The sequence below is a fragment of the Lactuca virosa genome, chromosome 6 (assembly GCF_052849685.1).
Source record: "Lactuca virosa cultivar CGN04683 chromosome 6, Lactuca_virosa_CGN04683_v6, whole genome shotgun sequence".
Taxonomy (NCBI): domain Eukaryota; kingdom Viridiplantae; phylum Streptophyta; class Magnoliopsida; order Asterales; family Asteraceae; genus Lactuca; species Lactuca virosa.
The window spans coordinates 125,686,625-125,702,126 of NC_136431.1; the positions used below are offsets into that span (position 1 = coordinate 125,686,625).

The 15,502-nt window shown below is 30.6% G+C and overlaps 2 protein-coding genes across 2 annotated transcripts; one reads left to right on the forward strand and one right to left on the reverse strand.

Moving 5' to 3' along the window:
* Window positions 1–4,204: 4,204 nt before the first annotated feature.
* On the forward strand, window positions 4,205–5,356 carry LOC145121924 (blue-light photoreceptor PHR2-like). The gene is made up of 5 exons (XM_079057605.1): window positions 4,205–4,208; window positions 4,468–4,601; window positions 4,710–4,847; window positions 4,953–5,064; window positions 5,157–5,356. Exons 1-5 carry the CDS (start codon window positions 4,205–4,207, stop codon window positions 5,354–5,356), a joined length of 588 nt encoding a protein of 195 aa, XP_078913731.1.
* Window positions 5,357–8,459: 3,103 nt separating this feature from the next.
* On the reverse strand, window positions 8,460–15,221 carry LOC145120398 (putative pectate lyase 8). The gene is made up of 7 exons (XM_079056226.1): window positions 14,964–15,221; window positions 14,683–14,736; window positions 13,989–14,060; window positions 11,359–12,001; window positions 11,142–11,245; window positions 10,880–11,018; window positions 8,460–9,138 (listed from the first exon to the last, which is right to left on the reverse strand). The coding sequence occupies exons 1-7, from the start codon at window positions 15,062–15,064 to the stop codon at window positions 8,917–8,919; spliced, it is 1,335 nt and encodes a 444-aa protein (XP_078912352.1). The 5' UTR covers window positions 15,065–15,221; the 3' UTR covers window positions 8,460–8,916.
* Window positions 15,222–15,502: the final 281 nt, after the last annotated feature.

Here is a 15,502-nt window from a genome sequence, read left to right on the forward strand (position 1 = left end):
TAGAGGGCGAAAATTAGGAAGATGGTATATATAGATTCTAGAAGGAAGACAAGTAAATATAAATAAATGAGAGAGAGAGAGAGAGAGAGAGAGAGAGAGAGAGAGAGAGAGAGAGAGAGAGAGAGAGAGAGAGAGAGAGAGAGAGAGAGAGAGAGAGAGAGAGAGAGAGAGAGAGATTTTCTTTTCTTTTTATTTTTAAATTAAAATAGTATTTGAAAATTTTTTAAAAATATAAAAAAGAAAGTAAAATGGTATAACCGTCATTTCAAGTTTTTTTGGACTAAAAACACTGGAAAAACCTTGATTTTGGACCTCCCACGCAAGTCAGAATCTTTTTGGACCCTATCCAAAGATTTTTGAATACAATAAGGACCAATCTTGCAGTTTTGTCTTTTTATTTATAAAAAAATAATATTTTTTAATTGTTTTTATTTTCTTTTAATTTCTTTCTTTATTGTTTTAAATAAAAATACCAAACACTCCTAGCCAGCTCCTTTATTCGTTGCTTTTAACCACATTGCGTCGTCGTATCATCTCGTTTGAAATTATCGATCATCGACTACAGTCGGCCATTTTCGACGAAAACTACACCAGTCGACTACCTGCACAATGTCCAACAAACCCCATAAAGCATACAGACTCCAGCCGACCATTTATTAATATATAATAATCCTATAAAAAGAATTAACGCACTAACAAAATTTTAAAAATTAATTAAATGAAATTAATAATCCAATAAAGTAACACTTACTAATAGATAAATAATATATGTTAAAAATAATATTTATTAATATATAATAATCCAATAAAAAAGAATTGATGCAATAAAGAAGAAATTAAAAAAAAATTAATTATAATAAATAAAGTAATATTTATTAATATATAAATATAATATATTAAAAATAATATTTATTAATATATAATAATCCAATAAAAAATAATACAATAAGAAAAAAGTTTAAAAAAATAATTAAAAGAATTAATATACAATAATTCAATAAAATGAAAAAGAAAAAATGCATAATTGGTCCTTGTAGTTTGGTAAAAAGATAAAACTGCAGAAATGGTCCCAAGGGTATATCCGTCATTTGCCAAAAGTTAACAACCATGCTGTTAAACTTAACGAGGTAGGGACCAAAACCACAACAAAACCACCAAATAGGGACTTTTTTTTGCTAACAAAAATTTTTTTGGACCTTACCCAAAGATGGCAAACCACAGGGACCATTTTTCCAATTTTGTCTTACAAAAATATATCAATTTAGTTATGAGCTTAGGCACCTTAATCCAACAGAGACAACATTTAAAAACAGACTCAATCTTGTTAAAACAATCTTGGGACGAAAGGTAAATAGATGAGCTTTATCCTTACAATAACATAATTATATTTCAACAATTTTTACTAAGTTTATATTCCTAGCTTGAAAAAAAGTCTTTCATAAGACACAAAATGGTGTACAACAACAAGAAGAAAAATAAACGCGACCTAATGTTTTAATATTGGTTACTCTTTTAGGTGATTGATTCTTTAGGGCAAATGACTTAGGCAAATTACATGTTGGTAGTAGTGTTGTCCTATCTCCTTGAGGTTGAGGGTTCAAGTCCCGTAGTGAACATAGTTGGATCTTTTAAAATAGTTTTTATATATTGGTAAAGTTTGATTGTTTAACATATATATATATATATATATATATATATATATATATATATATATATATATATATATATATATATATATATATATATATATATATATATATATATATATATATATATATAGGGGGCTGATTTTTCCAAGGAAATTTTTTATTCATCCACTGAAAATAGTGTGCATTGACATATATACCCTTCCCTTTTTAGTCCAGAGGTTAAACATTGTTGAGGCCTGTCGGAGTCATTAAAATAAAATCAGAATTAAACACACGAATCATGAAAGATTTGTTGCCTTTTCACTTGATTCCTTTCACTCTGTTTTTCTATTGATAGAATCTTAAATCTCATATGCGTAGTAGGGCATTCAGTAGTTGTCGTCGTCGTCGTCGTAATACTAGCAAGGATTAAGATATAAAGGCACATTTCATCAGTGACATCAGGTTTTTTCTCCTCCACCCGACCAACACTTCGTAGCTCTGTGTATCCTACACCTTTCCTTTGCAAGGTCGTCAATTTGACCGAGTTAACATCTTCTTGAATCGTTGCACAACGATCTGGGTTTTAGCATAACCAACAAAAGACATTGATTCCACATAGGTTCATCAGTTTTCAGATCACGCTTTTGTTAAGTAATTCATCAAATTGTTCAAAAAATATTCATCTAGTGAATAAATCAAAAATGTTCAAAAACCACAATTCCAATCGAGATTAACATTTAGGTTACAAAGGTGAAATTGAGAAATTTCTCTGGAAAAGATAATAACCGTTTGTTGTGGAGACGTGGGTCTAATGCTCTTCTTTTTAAGATCATTACCTTTAGAGTCCAATGGGAGTTAAAGAAAGAATCATATGACATTTTGACGGAGTTCTGGCTTAATGAGCATAGGTTTAACAAAATCAGATATGGATTCAAGTTCATTGTCGTTTGAATCCGAGATGAAGACACAACGGTTGAAGAAACAACATCACTGACCGGAAGGATGAAGAAGAAGAAGAAGAAGAAGAAGAAGAAGAAGAAGAAGGCGCGTCGTTTTGAAACAAATCACAAATGGATATTTCTCTCTTCAATATCTAAGGTTCTGTGTAAAGGGAATGTATACAGGTTTTGTGCAAAAGGAGGGTATAAATGTCAATGCATATTATTTTCAGTGGTAGAATACAAATATTCCATGAAAGAATCAGGCCCCTAAAATTATAGATTCAAATAAGGGCAAAAATGGCAATACACTTAAATTTATGTGGATGGATTAAAAGTTGTTGTGCAAATATCACTTCCCATATATATATATATATATATATATATATATATATATATATATATATATATATATAGAGAGAGAGAGAGAGAGGAATGATCATTTGAGAACTCAAAGTTTCCCGAGAACCCGAGAACTAAAGGTGGAGCGTTAGATCAAAATCTTGAATGGCTTAGATTGATCATGGCGTAATTGTAATTATCACTTGTTTTGATGGCATCTTAGACATTTTATAAATATTTACAAGGGCAAATTAGGAATTAAAAATATCAATCATAATAATCAATTTAACAAAGTAAAAAAACCGACACACACACAAACACATGTTTCTCACTTTCTCTATCATCTCTCAGGTTCTTCACGACTCCATCATCCGCCTCCTTCCGATGAATATCTCTCCATGCGATCTTTCCACCACCGATTTCCATCATCTGCCATCGTCGTTGGACCAAATCCGTCGAATCGCATCAAATCCTCAGATTATCAACAGGATGAAGTCAAAGGAATAGACGATTGATTGGGATTGGCATCAAAGAATCAACACATTTGCAATCTAACACAACAAACCAGATCTGCGACGCTTTGTTCTTGGTTGCGATTATCAACGACGCACCGATTTGCCTCACCGTGTCGGAGCAATTACTCTGCATCACGAGCAACACCTTTGTCAATCCATTGTTCCTCATTGCAGATTCCTGATCCATTCAATCTCTTGACATGTAACACGAGCTCCGGATCACTCCGATTCCGTGATCTGTCACCGCCGGTGATACTTTCATCAGTCGGTGTACGACCGCCGTTACACAGTTCTCGTCTTCAGAAATCGTCGTCCGTCCTTCGGTACATGTCGACACCATCTCTAGTATCTTCATCACTTTTTCAATCACTGAAACTGTATTTTTGGACCGGAGAAGATTTTACCGGTGGTTCTCACGATCCCCTGACAGACGAGTTCCTTTTTCGATTGGTGAGATGTGTTAATCTAGACTCAAATTAGTCTTCTAAGGTACATCTTAATGCCTCCTCTGTATATATTCAATCAAATTTTGTTCATCATTAAGCCCAATGCCAAAGTGATAGGTTTTAGTTAGTCCGTTTGATTTGAACTATTGTGTTTCTATGCCTCTGCAAATTGCTGATTAAGATACTTATTCATTCGATTTCAAGAATAGAAAGTGGTGATTACCTCAAGTGATTTTCATACTTAAAAAAAAACTTAATTACCTCAAGTGCTTCATCCAGCTTCATCAAGTACTCCTCTGTTGTGGTTCGACTATGTTGACAGCATAATAAAAATGTGTAAATCCCATAATAAGCACAAACAACATAATATATAGAACAAATAATCAACTTACAGGAACTTCAACTGGCTGATCAATGTATCTCCTGGCCTCATAATCCTAATAAAGAAATGAAATGGAAATATAATTAATTTAAGTTCAAACTTGAAGCTTAAGTTATGTGATTTAGAAGAAGGCAGCTCACAAGTGGATAGATATTGTATGATAGTATTATACCTAATATTTTGATGCATTGGTTCTCTTTTTACCAACTGCAGACTTCACTGAGGAAAAGCTTGAGCTGCTCCTCTTTGCTGCGAAAGATCTGAGAAAGTCATTGAAGGATCAGGGATCTGATCTGATGATCAGGTTCAGGAGGACAGAATCTGTAATCCAAGATCTTGTAAAAGAGGTTGTTACCTTAAGGTTTGCTTGATATGATTTTTTTGGTTTGAACTCTAAGGGGCAGCTTTCATTACCCAACCACTCATAATCAATTCATCACCTAGGGTTGAAACAGGTCAGAGTTGCAAACATTTACACACAAGAAGAGGTGGAATATGACTTACAGTTGGTAATTGAGAAGGTTAAAGAGAACTTGGGTGACATAAAGAGCCCTAAAGTATCTCTATGGAATAGTCCCTTTTATGATATCAAGGTATATCTTTCACTTCATCAGTGCTTTGAAGGATCATTCACTTCATCAGTGCTAGTTTGCAAACTTTGCATTTTGGATTATGCTGATGTAATCTAATCTTTCCAGAACATTATGGACATCCCATTATCATATGACGAGTTTCAACAATTAAAATTGTCCATACATTCACCTCTTTCATCCCCAAAGTTACCTGCCATGGAAACAGATTTAGCCTGGGGTAAGTAATAAGGTTCCTATATGAGAAACTAAAAAGTTCTGGTATTTAATTTGTTGTTTTGATATAGAAATTTTATTTGCTTCATGATCCAGGTGCTCTACCAACACCGAATGATTTGAAGGGATTCATAGAAGAGAATCCATACAAATCAAAAGATAGCTGGACTTCCATCAAGAACAATTCAGCCGAATACATAATGCAGAATGCTAGGATTCTTGCATCAAATGGTTTGACTAGTCAAACCAATTTGATGCCCCTTACTAAAACTAACAAGAAGCGATTGAAAAAGTAAGCATTCATAACAAAACAAGGAAATGTAATTGGAGGTGGGACAAATGATGTGCTTAATGCATTGTCTGCATATTCATTGTATTAATTTGGATGTGATTCATATATCTACATGTGAATTATATGTGATTCACATGTAGATCATATGTGATTCACATGTGATTCACATGTAGATCATATGTGATTCACATGTAAATCTCATGTGATTCACATATTAATCACATGTAAATCATATATGAATGATATGTGATTCACATGTAAATCACAAGTGAATCACATAGGAATTACATGTAAATTACATGTAATTCACATATGAATCACATGTAAATCACGAGTGAAACACATGAATTACATGCGATTCACATGTAAATAACATGTAATTCACATATGAATTACATGCGATTCACATGTAAATAACATGTAATTTACATATGGTACATGCGATTCACGTGTAAATCACATGTAATTCACATATGAATCACTTGTGATTCACATATAAATCACGAGTGAAACACATATGAATTACATGTGATTCACATGTAATTCACATATGAATTACATGTAATTCACATGTAAATCACATGTAATTTACATATGAATCAGATGTGATTCACATGTAAATCATGAGTGAAACACATATGAATTAAATGTGATTAACATGTAAATAACATGTAATTCACATATGAATTACATATGATTCACATGTAAATCACGAGTGAAAAACATATGAATTACATGTGATTAATATGTAAATAACATGTAATTTATAATTCACATATGAATTACATGTGATTCACATGTAAATCACATGTAATTCACATATGAATCACATGGTAATATCACATTATATAATCACATGATATAATCTCATGATATAATCTCATGTGAATCTTAAAAGATACAATCAAATGATAGTTAAAAGATACACATTATATAATCACATGATATAATCTCATGTGAATCTTACATGATATAATCACATGATATAATTTCACATTTTAATCTTACAAGATACAATCATACGTGAATATCACATTATACAATCACATGATATAATCTCATGTGAATTTTACATGATATATACATGTATATTTTTGTGAGTGTTCTTGCATTAATCATTTTTTTTTAATTTTCTTGTAGAATTTGAAGAATTTGTGGAAAATATTGAAGAGGTAAAAAGTGATAAATTGGAGAAAATATGAAAATCTTGATATGAAGAAATGATAGTATTGTGAATTGTTGTAGTTTTGTTTATATTTTATTTTGTATTGAATAAAATACTTGTATTATTATGTTTATAGATTGATTAAAAAAATTGAGATTTTTTATGATTTACTTGCGAATATTATTGTATAAGAAATATTCATATATGCATTTGAAAAAATACGCATATATGCACCTAAAACGTTGATTTTTTTTCTAAAAAATTAGAGTTTTTTTTTTAAATATTATAGTTTTTTTTAAATATACTGATTTTTAAAAATTTACTTTTTTTAAAAAAATGCAGTTTTTTTTTGGAAAAAATTGCAGTTTTTTTTAAATTGCAGTTTTTTCTTAAAATAATTGCAGTTTTTTTGTTTGAAAAAATGCAGTTTTTTTGAAAAAATTTCAAATTTTGTTTTTGAAAAAAAAATGCAGTTTTTTTTTTTGGAAAAATTGCTTTTTTTTTTTAAATTGCAGTTTTTTTGAAAAAAAATACAGTTTTTTTAAAAAAAATTGCAGTTTAAAAAAATCATTTTTTTTGAAAAAATTAAAAAAAATCTAGTTTAAAAAAAAAACGAAAATTTATTATTTTTTTTAAATATGAAATTTGATTTATTATGTTAATTTTTAGAACTTTTATTAATCTTTCCAATAACAAAAAAAAAATTAAACATTAAATAAGATTGGTAAGATGACGATCATGTCCTTAATGAATTAATTTCGATCCAACGCTCCACTTTTAGTTCTCGGGTTCTCGGGAAACTTTGAGTTCTCAATCGATTTCAACCTTATATATATATATATATATATATATATATATATATATATATATATATATATAGGGTTAGGTTAATGTGAGACGGCCTAATTTTGTGAGACCGTAAGACGCAATCCTAATCACTTATTTTGTTGATAAAAAAACCATTTTTAAAATGAAAAATAATTGAAAATTTTCGAAAAAAAAAAATTCAAATATTATTTTCGTTATTTATATTTTCCAAAAAAAAAATTAAAAAAATAAAATAAAAAATACATTTTTTTTACACATTCTAGTAGAATATTAGAATATTTTAGATATCTGACAAATCTAGTAGAATATTCTAACATTCTAAAAATCACATTAGAATATTTACAGTATAATATTCTATTAGAATATTTCACGTATTTTTCAAAAAAAAAACGGTAATTTTTATTTTTAATTTTTTTAGGTAATTAAAGTGACGAAAATAATAATTAAAAAAAGAATTTTTGGATTTTTCATTTTATTTTGCATTTTAAAATTATTTTTAGATTCGGTCTCACGGTCTAACAAAATTAGCATGGTCTCAAATGAACCTATATATATATATATATATATATATATATATATATATATATATATATATATATATATATATAAGGGAAATTGTTAGAAAAGTCCAAATATTTTCAGGAAAGTTACATTTTAGTCCCAAGTTTTTTTTTTGAACATAAAAGTCCCGATTATTTGTAAAAACACGATAATATATCATTTCATGTTAAAAGAAAAAAAATGATTTTTTTGTAAACTTGAGCCAAAATGAAATAATCGGGACTTTTATGTTAAAAAAAAAAATCTTGGGACTAAAGTGTAACTTTCCTGAAAATATTGAGACTTTTCTGACAATTTCCCTATATATAAAAGTAAAGTTTGGTCATTTTCAAAAAGATTAACAATAAAAAACAAACAATGTTTTATATGAAAGACTTTTTGTATAAATATATGAAAAAAGACTTGTGATCTAAATCAGCATAAATAGAAAAAACTAAAAGTATTTTACCTTTTAAAATACAATCAACGTGTTTGTGGCAAGTTTAGTGTTTGCTTGTTTTGAACTATGAACAAAAAGCCGCTCAACGCGTAAAGTAAATAAGAAGAAGATGAGTGCACCAATGAGACATATATACCAATAGTTTTACATTTTATTTCACATTACATTTATTTGATTCAATAAACTAGAATTCCACAATAAAATATATGGATCCAATCCAGTAATCCTATACAACATATGCAATAACACGATAATCATAAAAACAGTGGATCATTCGATCACAATGTCAAAAAAAAATCAAAAGGCATCGATCGCGCCTTGCTCCTAAAAAGCAACAATCGGAGAATTTATACTTTCTGTTCAATGAAGCTTAGTCGACCTTGTTGTGGAGACGACAGTGGGATGAAAGAAATTATCCAAAAAAACATTGTATAAAATGTTCATAAATATATATATGGAAGCATATGTGGATACGGAATCTATACGTATAAATATATTTGACAGTAGAAACAATGGGAAAAAAGAAAATGGGTCTTTAATTACCAAATGGATCGACGGCTGAGATTGCCTATTAACACTGGCCGCCTCTGCGGCAATTAAGAGCTCCGGCACCGGAGGTGATGGTTGCGACCATGGAAGATGACTTGGCACCCAAACTTGACGCCCGGGCGTAGCTTGCGGAGGCTCCGGCGCCGGATGGGACGAAATAAGCGCCGTTAAGAAGTAGGTCACCCTCCGATCTCCAGTTCCATCCGTGCCAATGTCTTGGGTCTGTTTCCACCCTTTTCGTAACCTAAAATTGTCATGTCAAATCAAATACTAAATTACAACTTTAGTCCTTGTATTTTTCAAAAAGTAATGGGTTCAGTTTATATGTGTATTTGTTTGTATAAATGGTCCCTTTGGCATGTAGGTTAACAGGATTGCCGTTTAAGTTTTGAAAAATGACAACTATACTCTTGATTTTCTTCGGCCCCTTTTAAGAACGGACGTTTTTTTTTCTCCTACTCTATAAAAATTCATAGTAAACGAATATGGACGAATAAGAATAACTCGTCAAAAAATTCAACATAAAGGATGTTAAATTAGACATTTCTGGGACCAAAAATGTTAGGAAGCTACAATGTAAGGACTACCTATAAATAGTTCTAGACTTAAATCATAGTAGGATAGAACAAAAGTTGTATTTAAACGGAAAAACGAAACGCGTTTTATTAATTAAGTAAAGCGGACAATGTTCTATAACTTTTTTTTTTCAAAAGGACCAACACAATCACTTCAAATACGGGATAGGTTTTTTCGCTATATTTGAAGATTCAGATTTCTTTTGGTTCGTACTTTGGAATTAAAGTGTTTTATAACTTTTTTAAAACTTTTTATATTTTTTTAATAAATTTTTGATATTTGTTTTACAACTTTTACACATGCTTTCGCTCAAAAAAAGTTATAAAAAGATAAGTAAAACGAGTCATAAAATATGTTGTGTACAAATATAAAAAATCATTTTAAAATTGTTTTTAAAATGTTATAAAAGAATTGTAAACAAACTCTTAAAAAGGTTTAAAGAAGATTACCAAAAAAGTTGTAAAAATAATCTTATATTTTTTTTTTCAAAAAAGGATTATAAAAAAGTTGTAAAAAATTCTTAAAAAAAAAAAGTAAATCTATAAATTTTTTTGACGAATTAGTAAAAAAAAACTCTTTTATTATATTTGTAACAAAATTTATAGTTTAGACTAATTCCGTAAAAAAAAATTAAAACATATGCGAAAAATATAATTTTGAAATAACCTCTGTATATATAGCATGTCGAGAGAAAGAAAATCAGAAGTATATATTATCTATTTTATAATTATAATTTATAATATTTTTAAGGTTTGCTGGCAACATAAATAAATTAGAAAGCATTTGTTTCAAAAAACAGTGTTAACGGTCAAATGAAAGTTTAATGAGCTATTTTTCATGCTTTCCACCTTCTACACCAAATACAACACGTCAACTTTCATTTTTATAATTTTGTACAAAGTTTTAAAATTTGTTATGGATGGTTCAATTTATTTTTTTTACAAACTTGTCAAAAAAATTAGTTCTTTTCAAATCTTACAACTCCTTTTAAAGTTTTATTTAATATCTTTAACAACTTTTTAAAACATTTCTACATGTTTTTTAATAAAATTTGTAAAAAGTTGTGAATAAAGTTGAATAAAAAAACTAAGAAGTTATAAAAAAAATAGTTGTAAATTAAGTTTTAGAAAAGTATTAAAAAATTTTAAAAGTAGTTGTAAATATGTAATTTGAATAAAAATAAGTTTTGAATAAATTTGGAACAAAATTTAAAATGGAAGTCAAAATTATAAAAATAGAAATTGACTTGTTGGGTATATCACTATATCTATGACTATGATAAGCTTGAAAAAATAATCCAGTATCCCCTTTATAAGATGAAATACGTTTATAGTTTATTTCACAAAAACTCACATTTTAAAATAAACGAATTTATAGTTACATTTGTTATGATATACTATTATTATTACCTCCTTTGCAAAAGGATTTGCAGGGGCCATGAATCTATTGCCTTGGCTATTGATGGTAGGGCCGGCACTTCCACCGATAGCATACATCTCCCAATGGGTATAGTCATTGTTCACCACATGGAAATACCCATGTCTACATCTGTAATTTATTTATAAAAAAAAAAAATAGTATAAAATTATAAATCACACAAAAAGCGATTTTTATTATCATTTTCTACATTACATCCTTCTTTTGTGCATAAAATCCATGAGTATTTGGTACCTTGGCATTCTTTGAATAAGACCTTCTCCAAAATGATTGTAGGCAATAGTCACTTGCATTAGCTTGTCTCTATAATATGAGTCACTATGTCCCAACAATATCACCTATTTAATTGTAAAATTATATACATTAGATTTTCCATGTTGAAATTAAAACTCTCACACTGTAGATGCTGAGACTGTTGTATTTCTTTATTGTGATATCAAGATTAACGAACCTCGTTATGATGAGTGAAGTAATTATTCGAAATCGTGATAGCAGTAGAACCCATAACCGCATCCACAAGTCCATCCGCACAGTTCGACAACGAATTATGATCAATCCAAATATGACTCGAACCAAATATCGATATCGCATCACCATCCGCCATAGTCCGCCATCCATAATGCTCAGGCGAGCTTCTAACCAACGCGTTCCCAGTCGGTCGACAGTCATGTATATGCAACCCATGAACAATAATATTTGTAACGAACTGTATCGTAAGACAAGCTCCATTCGCAATATGCACGTTAACTCCACGAGCATCAATCGTCTTAAAACTATTCATAATAAGTTCTTGTTTCAACTTAATCACCATGTCACGTTTAAAAACGATCCAAAGTGGCGCATCTTGGATGACAGCGTGGCGCAGGGTGCCAGGTCGTGGGTTGATTGGGTCATTGTCACTGGAGTCTGTCACAACGTAGTAACGGCCGTCACGACCGCCAATTGCGTTACGGCCGAAACCGATACCGCAGTCTGCGAGTCGCTTGCGGTTACGTTGCCAGTTACGGTCACACCGCCAGCAGTCGTCGATGGGGTTACCGGTTCCGCATGAAAAGTACCCTAGTTTTCTTCTATTTGTGTTGTTTTTGATGCTCCTGTTTGTGAATTATTATGGTAAAAAAAATGTTAGGTTTTGGTATTATTGTTGTGATAATGTTGAAGTTGTGTTATTGTGCAATAATTTCAATAGTTATGGGTTGTGCACCACAGAAGTAAAAAGATTTGAGCTATTGAGCTATTTATATTTATGTAGTCTGTCGGTGGCCTTTAACTTTGTGTCCCACGTACCCTTGGCTATATATATTAATGGCCAACAACCAAATAGGTATCCTTTGGACTGTGTATTTGACTTATATGGATTCGTCTCGATGGAACAAAGGCTTTTTTCTTTTTTTGTTTTTTTTCGTTAAGCTGTATATGGATAAAGTGGTGGATAATGATGTTATATAAGATCTGATTTTAATGAATTATTTGAACGAGACTACACGAATTAATCTTACATTACAAAAAAATCAAATTTCGTAATGTTTACTTGTTTGAGGGAAAAAAGGACAAATAGACAAGTTGATTAGTGTCTTAATACATTAAGACATGTTTTTTGATTTAACCCATTGAATCATTTTATCCAAAGTAAATATCGAGAAAGTAAACATGAATAGTTATAGAAATGAAATCCTTAACCCATTAAGTCAAAAATAAACAACCCCTTAATCATTAAGTTTGAGTAAGCAAATTATTGAGATGGCCTTAATTTTGAATAATCAGTCAATGAAGACAACAAGTGTATTCACGTCTTTTATATGAGAAACCGAGAGCCTCTTTTATATGAGAAACCGAGAGCCAGTTGTAGTGCTATCTCGTTCCATATTTTTAAATGGGATATAAAATTATAATTTTTGTTTTATTGACATCAATTTAAGTCACAATACACTATACACCATATGCAATACGTATAATTTGAGCATTTCGTGTGTAACCAAGAGGCTTAGAGGTTGAGAAAAGGAAATTATTGATGACTTTAATTCTCAACAACTAGCCTAGGTTAGGGATTAATGGTGCCACATGTGAAAAATAGATTTTTTTCTGATGAATAATGTAATTAAAGAAAACCAAATTTTTTGCTTCTTGATTGCACATGAACAGATATCCATATTAGAATTAAAATTTGGGAGACATGGTCACATTAGAACTTATGATAATAATGCAAATAAAAGTAGAGCTATATGGTAGACCACCATTGACAGAAGCACTAATTTAACTCTTCCAATAATGGTTTCTAAATACAATCCAACATTGACATTTATTGAGGCTCTTATAGTAAAGGCTCATGTTTTTAAGGGGCCCTAAAGATGTTTTAACATTATGGCTGCCCCCAAAAGATCCAAGCTTATTTAATACCCAAATTTTAGATTGAGTAAATTATAATTTTAGTCCTTGATTATCGTTCAAATTTCCAATTCTGGTCCCAAATTCTTTTCTTTAAATTTTGGTCATTATCTAAGGTTTTTATATCGTTTTTTATTCATATTCCAAGTAAATGGCTATCTAGGACCAAAATTGCAAAATTCAACTACATTCAAGGTGACCAAAATAGTCTAATTTTTTCGAACAAGGACCAAAAGCGTTACCTATAATGACTAAAAATGTAATTTACACTTTTATATTATGTTATATTAACGAATTATGAGAAATATCTCTTTTTTCATTTGGTGGTATGAATGCAAGACCCATGTGGGAGGACACAGTGTATGATCTAATTAGGGTCCTGTTACTGTAAATAGCAGGAGCACATGGTGCTTGATTTATTAAATTTCAACAATAAAGGAAATTTCCAAAAAAAATTATATATATGAAAGAAAATTGTCTCAAAGGATTATTAAATGCGAGACAATGAGTAGTGAATATCAGGAAAACAAAGAGAAAAAAAAAGGTTTTACGGGTTAGATATGTGATGTCCACAACAAACATAATTTTGAACAAACACAATTAATGCTATTACCAGAACCTTTCAATTCCAATAATTAATAGTAGTAATACTTCAAAACATATAAGTTTTGAAGAAAGGGAGATAGAGATTCGTACATTTCAACCATGGCGACTACCTCCTCCGGATTTTGAACTGCCTTTTCGTTCAAAGTTTCAATTTTCTTGATTCTGCATCAACAGATATATCAATTGATGACCAAATTTAGAACCCTAAAATGATTGAATCAAAATTAACGTATAACACCAAAGATAAAAGGAGTAATGAAAAATCATTGTAGAAGAATGTAGATAGCGAACAACCGACATGCATCAATTAATAGCACGCAAGCGAATTGAATACGAAAAAAAGAAACGGAGACACAAGTACAATGCACACTCAGTAGCCGTTTAAACTTTAAACACCGTTAATTAACGAGTGAATGTGCAATGTGTGTTTTTGCGTGAGAGAGAAAGACGACGTCGTTTGTTACGTTTAAAACCGTCACTCCAAACGGCTTCGTGTAACAGAAAAAATATTACTAGAATGTGTGTGAAATGACGGGACTACCTATATTGAATAGAACGACGTAGTGTAAGGAAAGGGGTAGAAATCTGGATATGACATGAACAACCGTAAATAAACGGTAAGATCAGAATAAACTTGGTATCTCAACGGCTGAGATTTAGTTATGTTAAACGATTGTGGATCTCCCTAAAAGATGAAGATCAACGGTTGCGATAAAAAGAAAAGAAGTACTAGTAAACTGTAAAGTTCGATAACCGAGTCGACTCGGTGATGTGTATTAATTACCTAGCAGCCATTGATGAGTCGTTGAAGCTCGGCAACTCTTCTATCTCGATATTCCTGTAACATAAACAACGAATTTGAGCCTGCTTCCTCTAATTTCATGTTAGCAATGTCACTTTTCGTAGACAATTCAATCGTTGAAGAAATTCAAAGTCGGGAATATGTAATGTAGATCAAGAAAACAGAAGAAAGCACAGAAATAAGCATGATTGAGCTGAAATTTTGCATAAGTTTTTTGAAATGCTTTAAAACAGAACAAACAATGATCATTCAGAAATAGAGACCTAGGTTTTGAGGTGTTGCCAAGAGCTGCAACGACTCCAACAAGCAACAGCATTGGTAACAGAAAGGACCACAGAGAGATCGGGTTTTTAGGCGCCTCCATTGCCGATACACACAGTGTCCTTCCTCCGTTCTGAGTTGAATTATGAAATCCTCACACAGTCTGTGTGTGTTTTTGGATCTGAAAGTGGAGGAAGAAGGTGGAATGTGTGTAGGAGATGGGAGAGAAAGAGACGAAGTGGGAGTATCAAAGGCGCAGACACAATGTAACGGCTTCATTTATAGACATCTCCCGCAATACGTGAGAAAGAAAGTTAAAAAGTTAACGGCCGTCTGATTTTGATGGAACATGGAAAATGGCAAAAATGAAAAAAACAATCAACGCATTGCGATTTTAAAATGACAGATCAAAATCACTAACTTTTTTACTTTTAGCGAATTATTTTGTCTTTTATTAAATTTTATAAAATAATATTAGATATAATTATAAAAATTGTAGTAATATTACACCTTATATCTCTTACTAAAAGAAGTTTAATTG